Source organism: Simochromis diagramma, unplaced genomic scaffold (genome assembly GCF_900408965.1).
Source record: "Simochromis diagramma unplaced genomic scaffold, fSimDia1.1 OVJJ01000344.1, whole genome shotgun sequence".
Taxonomy (NCBI): Eukaryota; Metazoa; Chordata; class Actinopteri; order Cichliformes; family Cichlidae; genus Simochromis; species Simochromis diagramma.
In genome coordinates, this window is record NW_024387375.1 from 8029278 (window position 1) to 8054600 (window position 25323).

Sequence of the window (25323 nt, forward strand, 5' to 3'; positions counted from 1 at the left end):
CAATGACATCAGGTATCAGGGTCCATGTCATGATGGGAAACAAGTTAGGGTTCTGGCAAATTATAGACAGAATTTGGATGAATTTAAAATGTTGTATCATTGCAGTAGTTCCAGGAGTGACTCCATACACACCTGTCAGTTTTCCAAATGGCTCTGTTGTACCTGGTCAATTAGTTCCTGGAAAACCAGGTAAAGCTTAGAGTACAGCTTCTTGCTTGTTTGTTTGTTTGTTTGTTTGTTTGTTTGTTTGTTTGTTTGTTTGCACCTTTTCATAGTTGTAAATTTTAAATGATCCATTATTGCTTCCACAGCAAAGGATGTCAGTGGAACTCCTCAGCCAGGTACGGTGAAATGTCACAGCTGATTACATACTGTATGAAAGGAGGATTGTCTGCCACAGTCAGAGTATTTCTATGATACAGCAAATGTAAAAAGTTAACAGCAAACTGAAGAGATTTGTGGATTTTCATTTTTAAGTCTCAGAAGCTTATTGAGAGCTTCAGCACACTGCTTGCACGACTTTAGCAATAAAACACGCACACGGCTCACCTGCCACGCCATTTTTTTTCTTGTTTTTAACAGTTGCTCTCTACTTTGTGGTAAACGTATTTGCCCCTTCACTCCTTTTCTGCCCACACAATTTCCCAGTTTTAATAATATTGCTACAAGCCGTTGACCACCTCCAGCTTTACAGCCTCCAAGCTGTGGCAGTGCTTTGGTCCACTTCACAGCTTCTGCCTTTTCTTGTGGATCTCACTCTGTGCCCGTGGAATTCACACTGGATCAAACTGGTACTTGTCATCTTTTTGGCAGAGCCCACTGATATTGCCACAACTGGCAAGACCCCAGAGGTCCCAGATCCCAGTAAGACTCGGTTTGCTTGAAGTCTTTGACCATAAACTAAAATATAAGGCTTTTATTTGATGTTTGCAGTTGTAGTTGAGTTTTGATCTAATATATATATTTATCTATTCAGTATTTGAGAATGTGATTTAGATTTTTTGAGATGATTTGGACCCTTTTTGCTTCTGTCTTGATAATTATGTCTATTTATTTAAATCAAATTATTACATCAAGAAATTATGCCTTATGAGAGTGTTTATAATTTATACAAAGCTAAATTAAATTTTCCAGGATTTAGAGAGTTCACTTTCTCAAATACTATTTGGAAATACTATAGGAAATGTCTCATGAGCATGCATTAGCTGTAGTAAGTAGCACTCCACTTCTTTTTGGGACTGTAAAGAATGGGAACCAATTACCTTTTTTACAGTATTATATATATACTCTGCTAAAGGGAAGCAGCATTATGTACTCTGTCAAATACGTGAGAGAGCTGTCTCACATATAGTGCCTGGACACTGTGCTTCACAGAGTCCTGAAAGAAAAGTCGTTTTAAAGCAGACCTATTATGCTTGCTTCAAGCTCCAGAGTTTTATTCTTGGACTATATAGAGTAGTTTTGAATCATAGCTCAAAATTATTCTTTGTTACCTTATTTAAGCATTAGTGCACCTCAGTTTTAGCTATTCTTCCTTTAAGCCAACCTTCTTCTGATTGGCTGCCCCTCACTAAAAGAAGACTTCAGCAGCAGGTGGGTGGAGCTTCTATGCAGACAGCCAGAGCTGCGTGTCTGATATGATGTCCCTCTTTGACATCATACAGATCCAAGAGTAGGAAAACTGTCTGAAACTGAGTATTTAGAGCACAATGAAGGCTTTTGGTTTAGGCTTATTTAGTTTTATAGGGATTAAGACTTCTACTATTCACATCACCAAAATAAATAAGTGAACACATAAAAATAAAAAGAACGGCAGCATAATAGGTCCACTTTAACCTGTCTTGCCTCTTCAACTTCCTGTTAGTGTTGCATAATTTGGGGCTGCTTTTTTTTTTTTCTTTCTCTAGCATTTACTCAACTTGTGCACTCCTTTACTTTTTACCTCACAGCTTGCTGTGCTTGATGCATTGCTTTCATTATAGCGTCATTACTGCAATTTGTGTACTATTAACTGCATTAGTCCTTTAGAGGGAACGGGTAGATTAATGGGTAGCGATCTTTTCTGTTTTAATTCCTCATATTCTCCACAGAGGTTTGTTTAGGAACATGACTACTTGTGCACATAGTTTGACAGTTTTTTGTGATATTTACACAGTTTAAGTTTGTAAAATCACTGCACTTAAAGTCCTTTATTATTAAATAAACACTGAATAAACTGAAAAGCAGCTACTTTACACTTTTTATTAGATTAGTTGTTTCGTAGTTGCATGAAATCCTAGAAGATTACGTCTTGTATTTATTTCCTTGCATTCCCAAATCCAATTAATGGAAACCATTGATTTTGTTGATATTCGTTGGGCTCATCTGAAAGGACAAAAAAGTAAAAGGCACTTTTCTAACTTTTTTTCTTTCTTTCCTCTCATGGTGGATGGGTGAACACAGGTGGTAAGTTGGAAACAAACATGCAGGTTTTTGCTTCATTTGATTCTCACGTGTGTCTCTTTGTTTTAATAAATGTTATTTCTGACTCCTCTGACAGTTTCTGGTGGAATTGTTCAGCCTAGTGGTAAGTAGTTCACATTAATCCTGTAAATCCTTGTTAACAGTGAAAGTATGCTTACTGTGCTTATCTAAACATTATTATACTTTTTCTTTTTTTTCTTTTTTTTACTTTACAGCTGGCACCGGTGTTGGTAAATATGTCAAAATCCTATCATACTGAAATATACCAAAAATACTCAGAGGTTCATGATTTGGGCTTCATTCAAACATTAAACGTGACAAAACTTTTACTTGTGTGTTTCCCGTGTGACAGTTGGAACAGGAGTTGACGCTCCCGCTGGTGGTAAGAACAGTTTTTCTTTTTCCTTTCTGTACGTATTCAACATGTGCCATTAAGCAACTTATTTCAATGGATCTTTTAACAAAAGCTTGTAGCATCTGTTAATCTGTGAAGTCTATGACAGGGGTGTCAAACATAAGGCCAGGGGGCCAGAATTGGCCGAATCCGGCCAGCTGGACAGCTTTAGAGGAGGGCATCAATTTTCTTCTTTTAACTGTATTTTCAGTTAAAACATTGTGGTTTATACGTAAGGGACAGTTTGGACAATGAGCTACCAGAACTTTTTTGTAATCTCCTTACAGTGTCACACTGTCAGATTTATTTCATTTACTACTACAGCATTTGTTTATATTATAACAATATTTATTTCTTATCTCTGGGATTAAATATGCACTTAAACTTCTTTACACTAACAGCATGAGCTTTATGTAGCCCTTAAAGTGAAATGAGTTTGGCATACCTGCCCTATTACATTTATTATTACTGAAATTGCATTACTTGTCATTTTGACATATTTTAATGAATGTAACCGTTGCCTATGTTTCTAGTTGACACTTCACGCCAAGTTCAACCTGGTAAGTTTACGTTTTTAATCAAAATTGAGCAAAATGTACTGATTAATTTGTAATTTACAATAAGAAAGAAAAAAAGGAAAATAAGAGTTAAGTTTCACCCTATCACGCCTCACTCACTGGCCACAAAAAGGTGTTTTAACATTCCTCAGAGATTTTCGTCCATATTTACGTGATGGCATCACACATTTGCTACAGATTTGTTGACTGTACATGGATGATGGAAATCTCTCGTTACATCACATCCCAAAAATGGTCTATTCGATTGTGTACAGACAACTCAAGAGAAAAATGACAGGAGGCCAAGGTGAAGATGTTAACTTTGGAGACAAAGTTAGAGAAGCGAGGCTGAGATGGCTTCGACAGTGAATATGTTGGACAAAGAATGTATTAAGTGATATAGTGAATGAAGACATGCAGAGGGTTGGTGTGACTGTGGAGGATGCTAGGAACAGGGTGAGATGGAGGCAGATGATCCACTGGCCACACCTAAAGGGACTGCACAGATGTCCCTAATGAAGTGGCCATTGAGTGTAATTCTACCCATTCTTGTGACTGTAATAGTTAAAGGAACTAAACACGATATGCTAAATTAAATGAAATGTATTAAAAATGTCAGAATAGTTGAGGATTTTAAATTAACTGATCAAACTGTTGTTTTCTGACTGGTTTTAATAGGTTTTCCTTTTTTTACCTTTCTTTTTTTCATCACGCATGTTGGGCAGTTTATTATTCTATCTGTTATTTTAACTGGAGTTCAACAACAAGTCAAATATTTATTATTTTATTGATTCAGGAGCGCCGTGTTGTTTTAATCCCTCAGTCTCTTGGATGTTTTCTAACTTAAAGTTCATGAAAGTATGCTGGATCCATCTGGCCACATGGTGGAGACCAATACAAACATACCCGCTGTGGGGCTTTTTCTCTTTGACTGTAAAAGTAAAAGGCGCGGCTGTTTTCAGGTCCTGGTGTTGGAACAGTTGGAAAAGCACCCAAACCATTTATACCAGGTAAAGAGGAACTAGATATTTTAACTATCACTCATTTGTATGATAAAGCATAAGATGTTGTCTCTGATTCTCTTGCATGTGATCTGTTTATGTTTTCCTCACTCCTTCGCCACAAAATACTAGATGTGCATTTAAGGAGTTCAACTGAATATTGTCTGAATTTAGTACATAATATTTTAGCCATCTGTAGCTCACACCAAGCCTAGATGTTTATATCTGGATTTATACAGTTTGTAAATGAATTTGTATTTAAACATTTCTAATTATTAGAGTTGTGCATTATACATATGATCAGTATGGCACAGTTAAAAGACTAAATTGTGACATATCACAGATTAATTTCAGCACTACTGTCATGTTTGCTGCTGCTGCTCATTACTTACACAAACACGCAGACAGCATCTTACCCTGTCATTTTAGTCTCAATCCAAATATTGATTAATTTGTTTTTATAATCACATCCACTGTCAAGCTATACATGATGCATCCTTCTTAACGTGCACTCTCTGTGCAGACAGTTAACGATTCTTCAGCCTGGATCAATGAAACCAATAAAAAGCTGCATCAGGCCAATTATACCTGCAACAGACTGACTAGTCATCAGTTTTGTGCATCTGCTCGTTTGCACTTTTAGGGCATTTTACCTATTGTGCACTTTTTTTGCAAGCTTTGATGTAATTTTTTGAATAGAATTGTAAAACTGAGAAATTCTGTTGGTAACAGGAGACTCTCCTGATAGATAATTAAAAATAAAAACAAAGAAACATTTTTTTTTTACTAAGATTAAAACACACAATATGACAAAAAATTAAACGTTAAAATATTATAAACTCTCAAGATAAGGTATTTGTTACCTTTACATTTTTTTGATTAATGATTATGATTATGATCCTTTAGGATCATCAATAACACTGTGATACCCGAATAGAATCTGTTATTATTTTTGTTGACTGTTGATTTTGTTTCTCACTTTTGTCTGATGCCTATCGAGTAAATCTCAGTTTTTCCCAGTATTAACATGGCAGGGATTTGAAATTGCACGTTATAACATGAAGTCTTCTGTTTGACGTTTACTCGTTTGTGCACTCAGGGTAAATATTATGCCCAAACTGTTGATTTAACTAATTACATAGAAAATTTAATAAATGTAAATTTTCTGTGTAATTTTGTTACATAAGTACGTACACATTCAGTTTCTACAGAGTACATTTTATTTAATGATTAATCACTTGAATAAATAAACCTTTGATTTTTGGGGTCTTCTATTTTTACTCCCTAGGTACTGGCTATCCTTATGGAGCACCTTATGGAGGCAAGTTTCCTGTTTAAGTTTATTGTGTTTTGGCTCTCATAGATTTTGTTTAAAGAGCAGTGAGGTATATTTCTACTCTTTTTGTGCTTTAGTACCTTTAGGCACTGGACCCGGAACTGGACCCGGAACTGGGCCTGGAACTGGAACACTGCCTGGAGCAAAGCCTCTGAAACCTCCAGGTACTCGAATCCATTTTTTCCTTCAAGCAACCAAACTGTTTTAGTAACTAAAACTACTTATTAAATATACTATAAGACTAAAGCTGGTGCAAAAAACTTGCCTATAATCTTTTCTTTATCTATGAGAGACACTCTAATGTCTTATAATTATGGTGTAATCATTTTTATGCAAAACACAAAGTGGAAAGACACTGGATGAACAAAACCATTGTATGGTACGTCATACAGAACAAAATAAACAAAAAACATTTAAAAATGTAAATTCTGAATGAATGCATGTACAATATGTTTTATTTTAACACAAAGTGTAGTCATAGTCAAAGTGAGTAGTCAAAGAGTACTGAGATGTATGAAAGTTTCGACTGTCAGAATTGAAGAACTAATAATGGAATAATTAGATAAATACAGAGCATGATAACTGCTGTCATGTTCGTGTTTTTGCAGAAGCTTGTGCACATGCAGTCTCAGCATTGTTGTGTTTTGTGTTTGTAGCTGTGGGTGGTGTTGGAGAGAGACCAGGAATCCCACTGGCTGCAGGAGGTTATCAAGGTCAGTGAGCCCTAAGAAAATTTACTTGCAGGAAACTAAATTATTATAACGTATTAGTAATTTTTAATTGGGAAATAAGAGTGCATCCTGCTTTTTAGCAGGACTTGTTGAAATCAGGGAACATCGTATTATCATTAGACCCTTTTTGTAATTCCTTCACTGAGCGTAACGCCTTCTCAAACTGTAGGAGATGAGTTATCTATTAGATGTCACCATGATTCAGGTGGATACACTCTGCTTGGACAAGGTATATATAAAAGGAGGCGAGCCTGTCAGCATTGATGCCTAATGTTTCCCTGACTTTAAAAAACAACAACAAAATCATCCAGTCCAGTGCACAAAGTGACAGTTGGTGAAGAGATGTCATCTCATGCCACTTCCTGTGCAGGAAATTGGCCAAAATGCTGATAAGTTGCTGTGCAGGGTGCAGCGTATCAGGAATGAGAAACCACTTTAAGGAAGGAAAACAACTGGGGCAATATTCAAAGAGTTTCTCATTCTTTATGTGGCTCTCAGTCCTAAGCAGGATGGCTATAGTAATAGATTAAAGGGTCATTGCATGTAAGCCAGTTTTCTCTGTGTGACAGGTGGAGTTGCGTATCCTGGAGCTGCAGCTAAAGCGCCGAAACCAGGTAATGTAACAGGCCCGGTACTGCTGCCGCACATCAAAGCACAATGTAAACATGGGAAATGTGCTGTGAATGTGTTTTCCTATAGCTTGTGGCCACTGTGTACTTTATGTTGAAAACACAGTTTCCCAGAAACAGTGTTTGGAAAACGTCCACCTCACTTCCTCTTCAAATTAAGCCTCAAAAATTCAGTACTGGATCTTTTTAAAGTAGTTTTTGTTTTGTTAGCGAGTTGCTATCAAACCAAAATCACTAGATTTACTCAGATTACTTGTATCAAAAAGACACTTTGTAGACATTTACAGTACCATATTCTCTCTCTTTAGCAGAGTTTGTTTACCAGTGAGAAATGTGGCCTGAAATAAAGTGATTCAGCCATTTTTTATTTTTTTTTTTTTAAATCCAGCTTCTGCAAAGGCAAGCTCCACCAAGGGCAGTAATCCCTGCAGTATTTCTGTTCCGTTAGGAGTCTGTAAATGGAGCAAGTCAACAACACATCATTTTGCCCTGGAGACCATATTACTGTGCAGAACATCACTGTGGGATTGTTTGAAGATAACACAACCCCCCTGGGGAGTCCTGCCCTGAAATAGCAAAATTCTGCCAGGGGAAATTTGGATGAAGACGTTAATGTGACGTTAGCTGAGCCACTGGCCACATGCCAGTTTAGGGCCTGAAGCAACAATGCTGGAGTAATACACACAGAAAAAAAACTACAATCCATAGAAATATGAAACTTAGAAAGTTGTATTTGCTGTATATCAGAAGAAAAGAAACATTTGAATTGTTTCTTTATTGTCTTTTAATTTGAGCAGGCTACGGCAATATTGGAGGTGGTGGCGGATACCAACAAGGTGAGGACCACAGTGACATTTTTACCACTCAGTCCCTCTCCTTTTTATTCTTAAACAGCTTAAGATGATGCATATTTCTGTTCAGAAGTCTACAGCCCACTTGCACAGCTTTTAGACCTGCCTCTTCTTCTCTTCCTCTGCCCACCCGTGATGGATCATTGCAATCACACAGCAACAGCCGACAGTGCCGCCTGCTCTCACTTCCCCACAGATACTCCCCGGCTACAGCTAGTCATAAAAACTGTGCCCTAATCCATCTCCCAGTGAACACAGACACATCCGTCTGTGTGAAATGTTACTGCAGATGGTTTAATGGCTTTCATTTTTGCAGCACAGTTTTTCCATCAGGGAGGTTTGCCAAACTGAGAGATCCGTAATTATGAAAATCAGGTCAAGTTGTCATATTCAGAGTAATGCTGGGTTGTTTAATCATAACTTACTTGTAAAACATTTAGTGCAAATGGATTTACTGCCAACACAAATAGATTCTATACATGAATCCAATTCATATCGTGTGACATATTTTCTATCTGTAGGCCTGTGAGGTCTCCATTAAAAAGGCTTTTTCAAATTTACAGGTGTAGTTCCTGGTTACAGAGGAGGATACCCCCAGCAGTACTACCAAGGTAAAACAACTACTTCCTTTATGCACATTTTGATTAAAGTATATTGATGAATTCACAGCACACATTATGTTACATACTACCTGCTACCTGTTGTTGGTGATAAACACTTCTGTGTAGTGACCTTTTAAGGGCGCAGGTTGTGCCATAAATCAGTGTTGACAAATGACAAAATAGAGCCATTTATCTTTAGAAGGTGGGATCAAAGGCAGAGAACAGTGGTAGGATGTTTTAAGAGTGTGTGGCTGTATCGGAGGTGGACTTTCACGCAAGAATAAGAACTCCAAAAAAAGAGGCTCTAATACTACTTTTCAGTAAAGCAGACTGAAGTATACTCATGAGCTACTTTATTAGATGTACCTTGCTAGTACCAAGTAGGACCAATTTTACCTTCAGAACGGCCTTAATTGCTTGTTGCATAGATTCATCATTCATTCATCAGCTGTATTGTCGCAGCAGACAATCTTTCCAGCCTTCTGTTGTTCAAGAAAAAAGAAAAAAAGATGCAAATCTTGGTTGTAACAAGCGGTTATTTGAGTAACTGTTGCTTTCCTGTCGAATCATGTGGTGATTCTCCTCTGACATCAGCAAGGCATTTTCAGCCAGACAACAGCAACCTGCTGGATATTTTCTTTTTTTCAGCCCATTCTCAGTAAACCTGAGGCTACGTTCACACTGCAGGTCTTAATGTTCAATTCCGATTTTTTGATCAAATCCGATTTTTTTTTCTCTGCTTGTTCACACTACAAATAAAATGCGACAGCAAACGCGCTCTAGTGTGAACGCTCAAAGCGGCCCGCATGCGCAAAAGAAGATGTCACACACAACGCGCTCTGTTTAGACCCAGAGCAAACAATATTGTTTGACTGATGGCCGTTAATATAAAGACTTCGGACTTCACGTTTCCCAATTTTTGCTTTAAGTTATTTTGTTATTTACATAATAATGTAGATAACCTAATAATTATCCTTATTGCTGTTTTAGAGAGGAGCGGTGCTTCAAAGGATAGTTGCAGATTTCTGTCAGAATCTGCAGATTATGCAGTACAAATAAAATGTTAACGTTTCTCCAACGTTGTCTTCCCAACAGTTTCACCGGATGGCCAGGAAGCGTTCGCGATGTCTTCTCGGGCGCTTCTCCGGCGCTGATAATTGGCGTCTGTCTTGTGTCAGTGACGTAAAAGACGGATTTAATGCGACATGACCGTTCAAACAGCAGTCGCTTTCTAAAACATCAGATATGTATCGGATTCAGTACCACATACGAAAGTGACCCAGAACGGATTTGAAAATATCGGATTTGTGCTGTTCACACTGTCACACCATGATCGTATATGGGTCGCATAGGGTCAAAAAAATCGGATTTGATGCGCTTTCGCCTGCAGTGTGAACGTAGCCTTAGACATGGTTGTTGGGGACAATCCCAGTAGCTCAGCAGTTTCTGAAATACTCTGACCAGCCAGTCTCACAACAAAGTCACTTAAATCAAATCGTCTTCTTTCATCATTCTGATAAGCAGTTTGAAATTCAGCATGCCGTCTTGACCCTTGGCTGATTAGATATTTGCATCAACAAGCAATTGAACTGGTGTACCTAATGAAAAACTGTAATTCACAGTACATTCATAGCACTGATAACTGCATTGCTAAAATAAACCTGCCTCCACCGAGCGGAGGATTTGGCGCACGGATGATTGTTTAACTGTTTGTCCTTGTTTCTGGATCAGGAGCCGGATTAATGTTGAGACGCTATTACGCAGGTAACAGGCAGACAGGAAACTGCCTCCACTTTAGAGCTTAAAGAAAAGGAGAGGGGAGCAACAGAAGGTTTTCTTTTCTTGCAACAATATTCACATGCCGTAAATGATTCGGAAACCACATTAGGGAAAATATTACCTGATTACCTCATCGGTATTTATTCTTCCCTCTCCTTTCCTTTATGTCGGCCACTTTCACGTAAACGCAGCTCCAGCTTCTGCACAGTTTCCATGTCATGCTTATCATGACCTCTTACTCGTTAAGCTACAGTAGATATCTCTACTGTATCCTCTTATCCAACTAAAAAAAAAACATATTAAACTTTAAATATCTGGAATGTTTTAGTTTAATTTGAATTTGATTAATTATTCATAAATATTTTTGACTATCCTAAACACTGAAGGTTTTTTTTTTTTTTAGACCAAAAGGATTTGTGAACTTTTCCATTTTAAGTTAAAAATAATTAAACAGGTTAACCCACATTTTACTGACATTTCTTCAGTTTAAGCAGACAAACCTTATGCACCTCTATCCACAAGATTAAATGTCGGTATTATAAATACAAAACACAGACAGGAGAAGACTGTCTGCATAAAATCTGGTCACTTGTCTGCACTGAAAATGTGTCTGGAACAAACAGCTCAGCTCTACATTTAAGTGCCTCCTGTGCGATCCTCTATAATGTCAACAGTTTAATTCTAACCACATCCTGGCTGAGAGAAATGAATCCACCTGTGTGACAGACCCAAAGTGGTTTCATCCTATCATTGCTCTGCTGACACCTACTCTTGTATTTGTCTTTCCTGTTGTGTAGGATATGTGCCAGCCCCGCTGACTCCTCAACAAGGTACCAAAACTCCACGTCCTCTCATTACATTACTTCACACATGCAAAAAGAAAACATTATTTTTTTGCACATTATAAAGGCATTGTTTCAGTGAGCGACTGTTCCCTGAAGCTCTGCTCATTTTCCAGTTTATCTCTCATTAAATCTACTTTTTGGCAGAGCACGCCAACATGCCAGATTATCGAGATGAGTTTGGAAAATGGGTGTGTGCTGGTCAGTGCAGATGGTGCAGCTCAGCCCGTATGATGAACACACCATAATCTGTATCTTCCTGAACTAAATTACTCCTGCGAGTGGGATAATTTCATAGAAAGCGCATGCTATTTTAGAGGCTATAATATCATTCGTTGGATCACTCAAAGTACCTGACATACAGCTTTCAAGGGCTTTCAAGTCTCTGAATGAAATCTGAATTAGGTTTATTGACAAAACTTTAGCCAAACCAGGATTTTTTTTTTTTTTATAGAATGCCCTGAATAAGCATGTGTTAGTGTAACATGTTACTTATAACGTGACTGGAGGATCATTAAGAAGATTAAGATATAAGAACTGTAGACGGGAAGAAAATGTTCTTGTGCCTTGAGGTGTAGGTCCTAATGTGCTGCAACCCCCTGCCAGAGGCAAGTGACTTACAAAAGCTCCTGTGGGAGAAGTGCAGATTCCAGCCAGTTGCCTTCTTAGTAGAGCAGACGACATGGTGCAGTCAGCCTTTGTGTTTGGCAGCAACATATAAGGTGGTGATAGAGATGTCATTAATCACAAGATGAGGCGTCAAATGCAGAGGGTTAAACAAAAAGTGAACCTTAATTCAATCTGATTTCAAAGTCTGATAGATGATGGAAACAAAAAAGGGACACAAAGAGTACAACAGATGCTGAGACAAAACTGGAGGGGAGACAACCCTACACATGAGAGTAACTAGGAGAAGTGGATGAGAAGATGCAGGTGAAGATAATCAAAGACGATTACACAGGAGAAGTAAAACTAAAGTCAAGAAGCTAGAGATGGGTATCTATCAAAATAAAACAGGAAGGAAGAATTGTAACTAAATGGGGGAACACAGACATGTGAATGATCTTAACATATGGGATCAACACAGTAAGAAGAAGATAAGATAGGAAACAACTAAAACTTTAATTAAGAATAATTTCATGTTTCTATGGTGAACATAATTAAATCATGTAGCATCTGCATGAAAATCAGCAACTTAATTTGTATCATGTCATCTCAACAAGATCAATCTAGTAAGAGTGGTTCGTTGCCTGGACTCACGAAATTCACAAAATCACATTAGATGTCAAACTGCAGGAAAATCGCTGGAGTTTTAAGAGGCAGATAACTACACCCACACCAGGTGTATGCTATCGCTATTTATTGTGGTTTAAAATGTCAAGGACAAAAACGTACAGAAAATTCTGCATCAAGCCTTGTAATCATAGTTTTCCTAGTTTTGTTAAGCCTGGCTTGACAGCTTGGTGGCATGATGGTTAGTGCTGTTGCCTCTCAGCAAGAAGGGCCTGGGTTCAAATCCACAATCTGGCTGGTTTGCAGTGTGTAATTATAGTTAAGTTAATGGGTAATTCTAAATTACCCATGAATGTAAGTGCAAATGGTTGTTTGTCTCTATGAAATCATCAACCCTCATATTGGTTCATTAAGCAAGACTAGCAGTTATTGCCTTGATTAACAAAGTAGTCGTTCAAACAACAAGATTTCATTGTGTTTTCCTAAAGTTTTTAACTTGTGTAGAATGAATTAAAATAAATTTCACTTCATATACTTCAATAAATCACTTCAAGTCAATGTAAGTATACTACATTGATCCAACGTAATCTGATTACATTAAACCACCAAAAGTCAAATGTGTTGGTTTGACATGGTCATAAATGGGTTATTGTACTTGGTTAAATCACATGGAAAAAGGTGATTAAATTGTATTCATCCAACAACAGATTTTTTTGAGAGCAGGCAGACTCATCCCCACCTTTGATTAGCCCGATCGAGGTAGTGTCATCTGCTAATTTCATAAGGTTGACTGACTGGAGGTGGAGCTGTTGGTATGCAGGAATAAAATGAGGGGAGAAAGTATGTAGCCTGTAGGGCAGGGGTGGGCAACTCCAGGACTCGAGGGCCGGTGTCCCTGCAGGTTTTAGATGTGCCAACACATCTGATTTAAATGGCTAAATTAGCTCCTGCAGTTCTCCAGAGGCCTGGTAACGAACTAATCATGTGATTCAGGTGTGTTGACCCAAGGTGAGATCCAAAACCTGCAGGACACCGGCCCTCGGGGCCTGGAATTGCCCACCCCTGCTGTAGGGGAACTGGTGCTGGTGGTCTGAGACATCCTTACAGGGAAACGTGAACTTATCAAATGTGAACTTTGATAAGACATGCTGAGGAAAAAGACAAGTTCTTAAACATTTATGCACTAGAAGAACGTTTTGTTGAAAGCAAATTAATCATATTGGGGTTTTTTTTTTGTTTTTTGTTTTTGTTTTTTGAAAGTACCAAATTTTACACAGAGAAAGTTTTTCTTGTAGAAATAGAAACAAAAACCCACAAAAAAGCCAAGAGAACAGTTGAATATTCAAATATATGCGTGGAAAATAGAGGGACAGATCTGCCCAGTGTCCAGTCGGATAATCTTCTGGCAAACATTAAGGCCAGTACCCTCAGATTGGAAACATAATAACCAATATTGTTTTGTTGTTTTGCAGCCAAAGCAGCAAAGTACGGTGCTCTGCAGGGCTTCCTTGGTGGCGCAGGTGGAGGAGGAGGCGGAGGATTCTATAGAGGTAAAAGACCTGTGCACATTGTTGAAGAAGCATCCTGAAAAACAGAAGTTGCTGCAAAGGCTAAAATGTTGCCGGTGTTTGCTGTAGGTGGCGTTGCAGGATGCCAGGGCAAATACTGTGGGAGGAGGAAGTAGAGGATCTCTCGAGATCCAGTGACCTCAAGAAACCATGGTGCTACTGCATGATCGAGAATGTACATTTTATATGCAAAGCCCCATTAGACAACCTGTAAAGATGTTTGTTTTTACTTACTTGACTTCAGTGTCTGTTTTTACACAAACCCACCGACCCAGAATTTTGTACATGTGACTTATGTTATTGACAGTGCCTTTTAATCATTAACGTGTTCAAGTTAACCAAGTTAATTCTGTACCGCACCGGCCCACCATGTGTCGCTGCGTCCGTGCACGCACGCCTGCACGTGTGTGTATCGTTTGTTTGAAACTCTGTCTGTACCATCGGCTGTCAATGTCACCCACAAGTGATTTCCCTTTCTGCTTTAATCCTAAACTAAATCAAGGTGATCCGTCTCACTGGGCAGCACAGGGCTCGTCTGCTCCTCTCCAACCTGTCACAGGGGTGGGGTTGGTCATAGCTAGGCCGAAATCTGATGATATCCATCCAATGTCAGTGCGGTTCCTGGCTCCCCATTTTCTCTGCTGCCATTTTTAGGCCTGCTGGGTATAAAGCGGTGCTAACTGGGGCTCCAGCCAACCCATCTGCTCTCACCAACTTTGCTGATGCTTGTTGCTGTGCAGTTCAGTGTTCTCAGCTTTTTTTGTGTTAAATGTTGCCAAACACTTTCTGCTGAAAACAGTCAAAAAGCAGTGGGTTTAAATATCAATCAGACACTGCTTTGGTATGTACGCGACGTGTATGTGCGTGTGTGTTTCATTATGTGTCGTGTTTAAGTCTGCTTCAAATGTTTAGTCTCATTTACATTTATGTAACTGGTCATTATTCAAGATTTGTGGCACCATGATTTGACTCATAGCTTTTTTGTTATCAGGAATGTGTGAGCATTAAAAAAAAAACAATCCTTTGCTTTTGCATTTATTCACTGTTATTAACTGTAATACAGATTAATACTTTGTTTTAATGGGAATGCCGCTGTGTTTATGTGAGGCACAAAATCCCTGTTCTTTATTTACTTGAGCTGCTTTAAAAAAAAACAAAACCAAAGGCTTTACTGACCAAAGGTTCATGAGCGCTGTTGCCAAGTGACCCCCATCTCTTCCCGTAACTGTGTACTGTATTTTGTACTAATTTGATGGCTTCAGTTCCTTCACTCGGTGCTGTGTAAGAACTGTCTTTGAGCCTCGCTGGGTCAGACCTTGTCTTATGTGGCGTGGGATACTCTTCATCTTTATTTAAAACTGTTTTTATAAGGAGGAACAGTGTGGTTTTGCACTTTTTATGTTTCCACGGCACACATGTGACTTGTTCCCGGACATCCCGGCATTTTATTTGCTTTAACAAATAACAAAATAAAATGTGTTTAAAGAACACGCGTCTTCTTATTCATTACTTCTTCCTGTCCGTCCTGAGGGCTGATCAAAATCACCCGGTGGGGAGTGTCGAATCAGTCCAACGCTGGAACAATGACCTGGGTTCAAGTCCTGCCTGTTTTAGACCTTTTTTCATATGAGTTCTGTTATTGTTCCACTAGGAAAAATGAATCACTTATCAGATTTATTGTATGTGAAGGATTTCTTCTCTATAATGAAAACAAACCTCAGGTTAGATGCGAACACTTTGCCAGAGTATGGCGACTATGAGCTGTGTTCTTATTGTGCCAGCTGGAAGTAATGAACTCATACTGCTGTTCCCTGAAGATCTCCTGGGAGAGCCACTGACCCGTGATCCACATCCTGTAAAAGTAGCTTACACTGTTGTTCCAGGAGCAGAGGCTTTACTGCAGACATAAAACAATGTCACTGTGAAACTCTAGTCGAATTCTGTTTTTCTACAGCTGGCAATTACACATTTCTGTAAATCTGTTTGCTTGATTTTCCTAGTGTTAGTTAGCTTGCTTAATTTCTAACAGGAAATAATGTGTTTGTGTTACTTTAGCCAACATGTAATCGGTGTAGGCAAACCCTTTGTACATACGTGTACTAAATCAGTTACCTGGCGACCTGCCGCTGGGACAAACAGATCAAACCTCTGGCCCTGGCTTAGCTATCCCACTCCCATCTCCCCATACCAACACTCCTGATGCTGAACCAGCGCCACTGATTCTTGAAGAAAAAAAATAAGTTTTTTTTAATATCAAAAAATGTGGCTAATTGCAGGAAGCCCCTTGGGAAATACATATATTTAGTAATAATAATAATGATAGCCCACATAAACTGAGAATTTTTGTTAAAGTGTGCATTGCTCTGTGTATATTTTGCACACTGCCGGCTGCAGGTAGCTTTAAGAAGCGTTAAGTTCATCATGTCTAAGCAATGAGGATTTTTAAGCAAAAATATTTCAACTTGGTGTCCACTAATGCTATACTCACACATGAGAAAACAGTGTTTGGAGACTGCAGTATAAGCAAGATTACTGTGATTTGTGTGCTTTGAAGACGGAGACCGGGTATGCAACCACCCGCAGTGAGCTGCCGTCCTCGTTACCATTTTATTGCTGTCTTTAGTGCGATAAGACTGAATCAGTCTGCTATGAATCTGCTGGCAATTACATGTTAATACTACAAACCTAATTATACAAACCTGTTGCCGTCTACATTTACATAAGTCATCCAGTGGAAGTGAGTCCCTTACTGCAAAGAGACGTGTTACAGAGGCGTTGAGGTCATCCAGACTCACTCAGAGTTACAAAAAAAGGGGGGGGGGGAATCCATCCTCACCACCACGTGGAGCAGGTGCAGAGCCGAAAAAATGTAAACATAGAAAAGAATTAACACACACTGCAGAGCTCCAGCTTCCTTATTTATTGCATCTAGTAGTGTGTGACGTTTCGACTACGTCTGCTTTTCTTCAGATAATGACACGTAGGACGGCACCATCTTAAATCGTCTGTGATAGATCACATGACCATGACCAATGGCAATAATATCCAATCAGAACCATGTCTTATATAGGTCTCACTCAGATTTATTCCAATATGTTGATAGTCTGTCTGCATTTGAATTTGAGTTTGCCATTTTATGTCCATTCCAGTGTCACATGGTAGACCTGCACCTCAACTCGCCTCCGTATTTGTTGTGTGAAATTGGCACTAATTTCTGTGCGTTTAAGAATTGCTGTGAGACGGTAGCCGATTGGGTTCTTTTAACTGAAGCTAGTTATATTTGATTGCTCTTACACTCTGGTCCTTTGATATTTCACACTACAAACGCTGCGGTTTCACTTGTGGTTCTTTGTGCAGGTATGTTAAAAAATTCTAGACTGAAGAAGGTTTGAATTAAAAATATTTTTTATGTTTGCATTCTGCTGTGGTTCTGTGTTTTGTACAATTAAAATTCAGAGATGATTCGGTGATGTAATCATGCTGTACACACAGAATCCGTGTGTTACACTGAACCATAAACGAAACAGACGTGTTGACTGCGTTGCATTTAAGCAATGACTAAAATCAGTAATTACCATTTTGTAATTTCTGAATTGTGCGCTCAGGCTTCCGTTTCGTGTCTGCTTTACACTTCTTTGCAGAGCTGATTTTATGGCTCCTAAATTAAGCCCAAATTAATCTCATGAACAGCAAATTTCACGATTAAGACATCAAATAAAACCTCAGTTTTTATACTGCTGACTACACTGCAGCTGCTTTCAGATTTGCCTTCATGGGTTTCAAACCAGCCAACCACTTCATTTTATTTCCCTTCGTTCCAGCTTCTTTTTATGTTGCACCCTTTGTTTACACTTCTATGAGACACTTAACAACTACTTCCAGCACCTCCACCTATCCCATATCTCAACCCCTTTCGCCACTATCACGCATCAACGCGTTAATATTTTACCTGCCTTTCTACAAGAGCGCACTCTGTCTACTTGTAGTTATCTTGTAGTTACTATGGTGGCGTTTCTGCGCCGTCTCCCCCCACCTACCCCTCTCCCCTCCGTCCCTCCTCCACCAGACTTTATTAAGCAGGGCGTGTTTGTGGTTGGCCAGCCCCCTGTTTCCTCCGCACTGCTCGGCAGCTTCATTGGTCAGCGCCTCTCTTGAATGAAGCGCCGCAGAAACGTGCAGGCAGCGGGCAGAAGGAAGCTGTGTGGGCCGCCGCAGGGAGCGACCGACGCGCAGCGACACGACCCCCGGGCGCGTTGCGGTGTGTGTCGGTGAACACCGTTTATCCGTCGAGCAGAGGCAGTTGGCTCTCTCCCGGAGCTCCGCGTGTGAATGAGGTTGATGCTGCTCTGTTGCACCTGGAAGGACGAACGCATGGGAGAGGAGGAAGGTAAGGACCTGCGTGCTGGTTACGCGCTTCGGCTTTTGGGGCGGGCGATGCGGAGACCACGGCGCACTCCCTGCTCCTCGAAACGCAGAAGATGCTCCAACAGAAAAAAAAAAGCTGCACACTGCACCGTTTCTGTGTTTACTGTACAGAAATAGGTTCGTGTGCAGGGAGCGCCAGGCTGTGCCGCAGATGAAGCCATTCTTCGAGTGGATGCGGCCAGCATGTTTGTATGCAACGTTCACCCTCAGGCCACCACCACACTCTTCATCTGCCGCCAGCCTTCTCCAATAATCCAGCATGCAGTGCTTATAAACAGGTTGTTACATGAGAAGTAACTGTCCTTTAAGAGCTTCCTTCATGCTGTGTGAAAACACACAGATGGCAGAGTTTCCTGTTGTGCCTGGCCTGCACCAAACCAAGACTCCCACAGACTCCATGATTAACTTAGGTGTGTGACCGGTGTAGATTTAATCGTATAAAGCAGCCAGATAACCTTCTGATCTCATTATTAATGAAGCTGTTTTAATTGTATGTTTTTTTTAATTCATTGTTTTGTGGATAGTGATTCAAGAAGCTATGGCTCGAACAGCTGGTAAACCACATTGTTGATCTATGTGTGTGTATTTTGGCATGTGGTGTGAGATAACTGTGCACACCGAGCTGTCAGTCAGCTTCACTGAGGTGAACAATGGGCGTCCTATGTAAGGTTTCACTTTGCATTGCAGTGTGGTTAGCTAATCTGGAAGTGTCTGCTTTAGGTCAGAGCGGGCGGGGCGTACGCACCTGTACCTGCACAGGTTTTACAGTTTGTGCCAGAATGTAGGTGTGTTTCTGTTTGCCTTGGCAACAGGAGGGAAGAGATCATGCAGAGAAATGCTCCACAATAAAAAATGCTAAAAAAAAAAAAAAAAAAAGATGGTAAAAAAGTGTTTAAAGAGAGAAGGCTGGAGGAGTGAAGAAGAAAAGCATTAGCACCTGACATCAGCACCCAAAGCTCTGCCAAAATGGCTTTCAGTTCACAGGATGGATGAATAATTGAAGCTGTTGTGCAGAGTTAAGTTTTATCAAGACTCTTCCACCAGTATCCAGATTTCATATTGTGGCACTTTTGAACTTAACCTTGGTCAAAATTGGGCATCTTTATAGCTGCTTTGTATGTGGAGAAGTACTCTTGTTACTTCTTGTTGAAATGCCATGATGAAGAGGTGCTACGCTCGGCTGTTACTCTGAGGTGACAGTCGTGATGTTACTCTTGGGTGTACCGCAAGTTCAGGAGCTCAGCAGTGAGAGTAATGCAGGGGGAACCTGAAGCAGTAGCATCTGTGCAGTTTTATTCTTTACAAATCAAAACAGCATCCCCACGCAATGTAATGCTTTCAACTGGCTGCCATGTTTGTGTTTGCTGTTACTCACTGAGTCTTGCCGTGTGACTTTTTTTAGGCAAATTAACTCAGGCAATAAATGCATCTAACACAGCATAACGTTGGCCGCCGCCTCGCCCTTTGCACCAGATGAACCCTTACTGCAGGATAAATCGTCCCAACTCTGCCAAATTGCTTTTTTCCTGAAACTCTAATCATAATGAAGATTTTCCTAAGAGGTGGAATCTTTGATCTGCAGCTAATAAGATTCCTCTCATGGAAACGACTCTTATCAGGAAAGAAGTAGAAGAAAGCCGATGTCTGGTTTAAATTCTGTTTAATTTACTTTTCTTCGTTAGTTTGCATTTTGTAAGGAAAATATAAAATGTTATTAGCAGGCATGTTATTAGCCTGCTAATAACTATGTTAATAACTATGTTATTAGCAGTTTTGATGATAACTACATTATTTTAAAAGCGTACATCTACCTGCCATCATTTTATGCATCATCTCAGTTTGTCTTTAGTTTCTTTGTGTCGTTTCCTGCTTTTACAACACGCACCCACGCCTCCACATTCATGGTGCGTTAAATTTGAAGTCGAAAGTAGGAATTTCTGAGTTTCCAGTTGGGAATTTTCATCTGGAATGGCCCCCCTTAATCTGAAGTTCCGAGGCAAATACAATGCAGCATCATCATCACCCTGATTTCTACACTCGATTAGTTTTGGACTTGTTAGCCAAGCTTGCTTAATAGAATAGCTCATTTCAGCTGCTCCCTTATTCACAAAGGGGTCGCCACAGCAGGGAGCTCCACATGTTTGACGTGGCAGATTCTCACACTAGATGTGACACCCAAGTGAGTCTGTCTCTCCTCTGGGACTGAACCAGGTATCTTTCGCGTGATAGAGATATGTGTAAACCATTACACTATAGAGCAGCTGTAGAGCTGCCAAAACAGTGTTTCCACCGTTTCCTCATACCCTTTCGAGCAAGGTTATGGTAGAACATCGTTAATACTTGTGCTGTGGCTCATTCTGTGGCCTTTTGTACAGGTAAATTGTGGGGAAAAAACCCAAAACAACAAAAAAAAAAATGGAAAGTTTATGACTAGAAAAAAGGGATAAAACATCCAATTAGAGGTAGGTTTGGAAAAGTAAAATAAAAGCCTTTTATTACTGATCATAACTACCTTTGGAATCCTGGATGTTTTATGCCTTTTGGTCATAATATTTCAATTTTTCTCATTGCCAAAGTTTGAATATTATCCTATAATTCTAGGCAAAAAATTGTGTTTCTTTAAATGTTATGATTTTTTTTTAATAAACAAGAGTTTTTCTATTAAACAGGGCAATGCAGCAAATTAGTGTTTTCGCCCCTGCTGAGCCGTATGCTCATTAAAAATGCCCCTTCAGATGGTACATCGTTTCTGCTCTGGTGGTAACGGTGAAGGAGACGCTGTGTGGTGTGTTTGTTTGAGTTGTGTGTTTTTAGAGCTGGGTTATAAACCAGCAGTGATAATTTGCATAGCCAAATAAGCGATGGAGATGGCATACAGACAGAGACACAAACACACATCTCTTTGTGCGAACTGTTTATAACTTTATGTTTAATGAGCTTTAATATGGTGATATCAGCACGTCGGTCTCCTGTCATTACAGCTGGAGGAAGTTTGCCCGTGTGCGCGGGATGCAAACAGAGGATCTACGATGAGCAGTACCTCCAGGCCCTTAACAATGACTGGCATACCGTCTGCTTCAGGTACTTTCAGCACAAACAGCAAACCAGACTCAACATATAAACCCAGACTTTGAGTGCACACACGTCTTTAAGTCTCACTGAGTTTTTGGCCACTTGGGAACAACACTGAAATATCACAGTGCATCTTGCTTATTTATCCATCCTACAAGTCCATCCAGCTAGAGCAAATACAGGTCAAAAGTTCACTGGCGTTTAGCGCTGTTCATAGAGTCGACCTGAGGGGGAATTCTGCCTATCAATTAGCTGCTAAATGTTCCACTGTGTTCAACAGCCGGTTACCAAGTGTCTGCTGAATGGTATATTACTGGGATTAATATATCACTCATTATTACTGCTTTAAAGGACAGCGAAGGAGTGAGGGAAGTGAGTTAATGGTTGCACATATAAGGCATAAAAGTACCCTAGAAAATAAAATAAAAATACCAAATATTTGCTGTTTTCAGTGTTTAAAAGTCCTGTGAGTCCACAGTCCAGTGAAAACCCTTTTTTTCTTAAAATACTGGTTCCACAGGAAAATAAAGGCTAAGCAGTAGCTGGATGTTGCTAATCATATCCACTGTCTGTCTGATCATCAGTTTACAGGGCTGAAGCATTCAGTGTGGGTTAAAGAGCCCGACAGCATGGCTTAGGCTTGAAAGGTTTCATCTGAACAAACCACAAGGCTTCTGGAATAATGTCCTTTGGGCATGTTTGGCTGTAACGTACTAACACCTCATAGCAGCAAACAGGCACGGTGGTGGAGGGTGATTATTTAGGCTTGTTTTCCAAGCATAGAACGTGGGCACCTATTAGTTATTAAGCTGATGATTAACTTCTCTGTACATCAAAGTATTCTAGAGTCAAATATGAGGCCATCCATCTGACAGCTAAATACTGATGCAAACTGCGTCGTGCAACTGGTCAGTGATTCCAAACACAGCAGCAAAGTCCAGACCGAACTGAAATGTTGTGGCGGGACCTTAAGAGAGCTGTGCAAAAGAAATGCTTGCAAACTTCAATGAACAGATGTAATGTTGTAAAGAAGTGTGGGTCAAAATTCCTCCACAGAGATGTGAGAGACTGATAAAGTTATTGCTACTAAAGGTGGTTTAATGAGCTAGTTAATCATGGGGCATATTTATTTTTCACAGGACTGCAGAGAGTCCCGTGAGAAACTTTATTTTTCACATGACTGTGCGATTAAAAAATGATCAGGTTTCAGGATGTTAGATAAAGCAGTTTATTTATATCACCTTGGGAAACTGTAATAAAGATATTAAATGGGAGAAATAGCTGGCAAGTTGTGTGACAAGTTTAGTTTTTTGTGGTTTCAATGTAGGCTTTGTACTGCAGCATTTCCTGGAATCGCTACTGTTACAGACTCGTTCCCAGGCATGTCTGTGCCTGCTTGTGTTTTCTTTCATTTCGAGGAGCTAAACGTTTTCGTGTTATTGCCCATAATCACATCTTGTTCCTTGTTTAATCTTTCTTCACTGTAATGCTAACACAAGTATCCTCCTCCCACCACATTTTCTAAGAAAATCTCCTTAAATCTGATCTGTATTTTTCTCACAAGTGTTTCCTTTTTGTGGGTGAAGGTAAAGGTAAAGTTTCAGATTTTGCTGTGTTTTCTTGTACTTTTAGTTTTTGATGAATTCTGTAACAGACATAACCTAAAGTAGTCCTGGCTGCAGACCTGCGTCAGACAAGTGATAATGTCGAAACCTTCATATGATGCAGTAATGAAACTTTACAGGTGCGTAGCTGAGATCAAAATGAAAATTTGGAGTTTAAAGATGGGTGTGATCTAATTCACAAACACTGAGCAAAGACAGACATTGGCATTGTGGCTGTTGAGACATCTTCTCTAGTTTTGACCTGTAAAATTACAATGTCATGACACCTTCACAGTAAAGAAATTGCAAAAGATGCAGATACACATAGACACAAAGTCACTAGCGGTTTAAACAAGTCCTGACTGGCTCACAGTCAAATGTGTGCTTCTGAGAGCTGAGTCAACTCCAACCCTAAGCCATTACATTTTGTAATTTTCCTCACTTATAAGTGTCTCCTTTAACATTTTGCTCACAACATATGCGTACTCGATTATTTTTATGTAACTATTTTACCCATCGTGTATGAGAAAAGTGGAGATGGGTAATAATTCAGGTCCGTTTCCACTTCTCTTGTCTATGGTGTGCCACAAGGTTCTGTTTTGGGACCTTTACTGTTTCTTTTATATTTGTTCCCTCTTCAGTACTTTTCGACCACTTTTTAAAACTTTTCCTATCATTGCTGTGCAGATAACATTCAGTTGTATCTCTCTTTTAAGCCACACAATATTTTTAAGCTACAGGCGCCATTGAAAGTTAGATGGTAGACCCTTTTCTCCAACTTAATGAAGAGAATACAGAAGTGCTTGTTTGTGCTCCTGACAGATTTAATGAAAACTAGGTCCTCTAGCTACATTTGCTACATTTTTTGTCAGGAACCTTGGGATGACCTTTGACTCTCCTTTCACTCTGGATGCTTACGTGAAATCTCTGGTTTGCTCCTGTTTTTTATCACTTAAGAAATACCCCCAAGTTGAGTTCCATTGCGACATGCTCTGACCTCATCACATCTGGATTTCATCATGGCTGCAAGACTTTTAACTATTTTTCTAAGTACTCACGTGTCGCACTGTTGTTAATTCAGTTCCATTAGCTTCAGAGTCCACTTTAAGATTCTGGTTTTTGCTTTTGGAGCTCTGCGTGGACAAGCACCAGCAAACATCAGACAACTTTTACATCCATATGTCCCCAGTAGGCTTCTGAGGTCATGTGATCAAGACTTGCCATAACAGCTTTCTAATAAGCTGGTACTTTACCACATTACCTAAGCAGTTTCTGACGCGTGCTCCACAGCTGTGCGCTCAAAATACTCACAAGTCCAAACTTTGCCTTCGCCTCTTCATGCAATTCTTGTCCCAGTTGACTATCAGTTATGCAGCCTAACCTTACATTGTTAACTGTTGCATTTTTGACCTGAACGATTTAACCCCTTCCCCTTAAATCCCTTTAAATGCAGTAACCCAGCAGGTAACTGCCCCATAGTGTGCAAAAGACCAATAACAACAAAAACAGCATGTATAAATAAAACTTTATTTAATTCCTAAAAACATACAATACTTATAAAACATAAATATTGTCTTTAAGTTTGCCATATGAGTGCTGTTCTCTGTACTTTGACTTCATTACAGATAGTTACAGAAACGTTCAGACTTGACCTGTCTGAAAACCTGTTACGCAATTTTATTTACACAAACCAGAGCAACTCATAGAGGCACTCGCATACCTGAAGTTGCTCAAGACTTTTTCTCCTAATCAACCAAAGGGAGTCGTTCTTACTCCGTTGAAGCATACGTTGGTTGAACTCTTGCGTCAAACCTAAAGCCACCCCCATATGAACATTTCTACAGTCCGTGGATTTGGAAAAATGAACAAGCAGGTTTTAGTTTCAGACTCAGATTCTGGTAACTTGCACTACACCATGTTGTGTGTGGGCAGAGAGACTGTGTGTGTCTCTGTGTGAAAGAAATCTATTAACATTTTTGAATTTTAATTGATTTTCATGAGCAGAACTGATCCTATCCTGGTAGACAAAACACAGAAGTTTTTAACATTTCTGCAACTGAATATCAAATGTTGGAGCTTGCATTAGAGTCCAGATCCATCCATTCATTAAATAGATTTAATATTTAATAGGTCAGTCTTCTTCTGTATAAACAAGCTTCCAGCTATCACAAAAGACTTTATGGTCTGAAAGGAAAGCAAAGAGTGTTGTTCGTCTCCTGTTACTTTTCATCCTCTC

The 25323-nt window shown here is 39.6% G+C and overlaps 2 protein-coding genes across 25 annotated transcripts in view; both read left to right on the forward strand.

Moving 5' to 3' along the window:
- Positions 1-15474, forward strand: part of elna (elastin a) — a 53548-nt gene extending 38074 nt beyond the window's left edge. For 20 of the 24 annotated variants that reach the window (XM_040009022.1, XM_040009014.1, XM_040009010.1 and 17 more), the window contains 16 exons: positions 106-189; positions 312-343; positions 2539-2566; positions 2679-2693; positions 2816-2845; positions 3391-3417; positions 4377-4424; positions 5704-5736; positions 5829-5915; positions 6408-6464; positions 7052-7096; positions 7909-7947; positions 8526-8573; positions 11141-11173; positions 13891-13968; positions 14056-15474. In XM_040009022.1, coding sequence (XP_039864956.1) covers positions 106-189; positions 312-343; positions 2539-2566; positions 2679-2693; positions 2816-2845; positions 3391-3417; positions 4377-4424; positions 5704-5736; positions 5829-5915; positions 6408-6464; positions 7052-7096; positions 7909-7947; positions 8526-8573; positions 11141-11173; positions 13891-13968; positions 14056-14102 — 731 coding nt within the window. In that variant the 3' untranslated portion in view covers positions 14103-15474. The remainder of the gene's footprint in view (positions 1-105; positions 190-311; positions 344-2538; positions 2567-2678; positions 2694-2815; positions 2846-3390; positions 3418-4376; positions 4425-5703; positions 5737-5828; positions 5916-6407; positions 6465-7051; positions 7097-7908; positions 7948-8525; positions 8574-11140; positions 11174-13890; positions 13969-14055) is intronic. The other 4 variants (XM_040009011.1, XM_040009033.1, XM_040009023.1 and 1 more) reach the window with 2 other exon arrangements.
- Positions 15475-18139: 2665 nt separating this feature from the next.
- limk1a (LIM domain kinase 1a) overlaps positions 18140-25323 on the forward strand; it is a 54077-nt gene continuing 46893 nt past the window's right edge. Inside the window, exons 1-2 of the mRNA XM_040009035.1 lie at positions 18140-18373; positions 21393-21492. Of these exons, the coding sequence (XP_039864969.1) occupies positions 18316-18373; positions 21393-21492 (158 nt within the window). The 5' untranslated portion in view covers positions 18140-18315. The remainder of the gene's footprint in view (positions 18374-21392; positions 21493-25323) is intronic.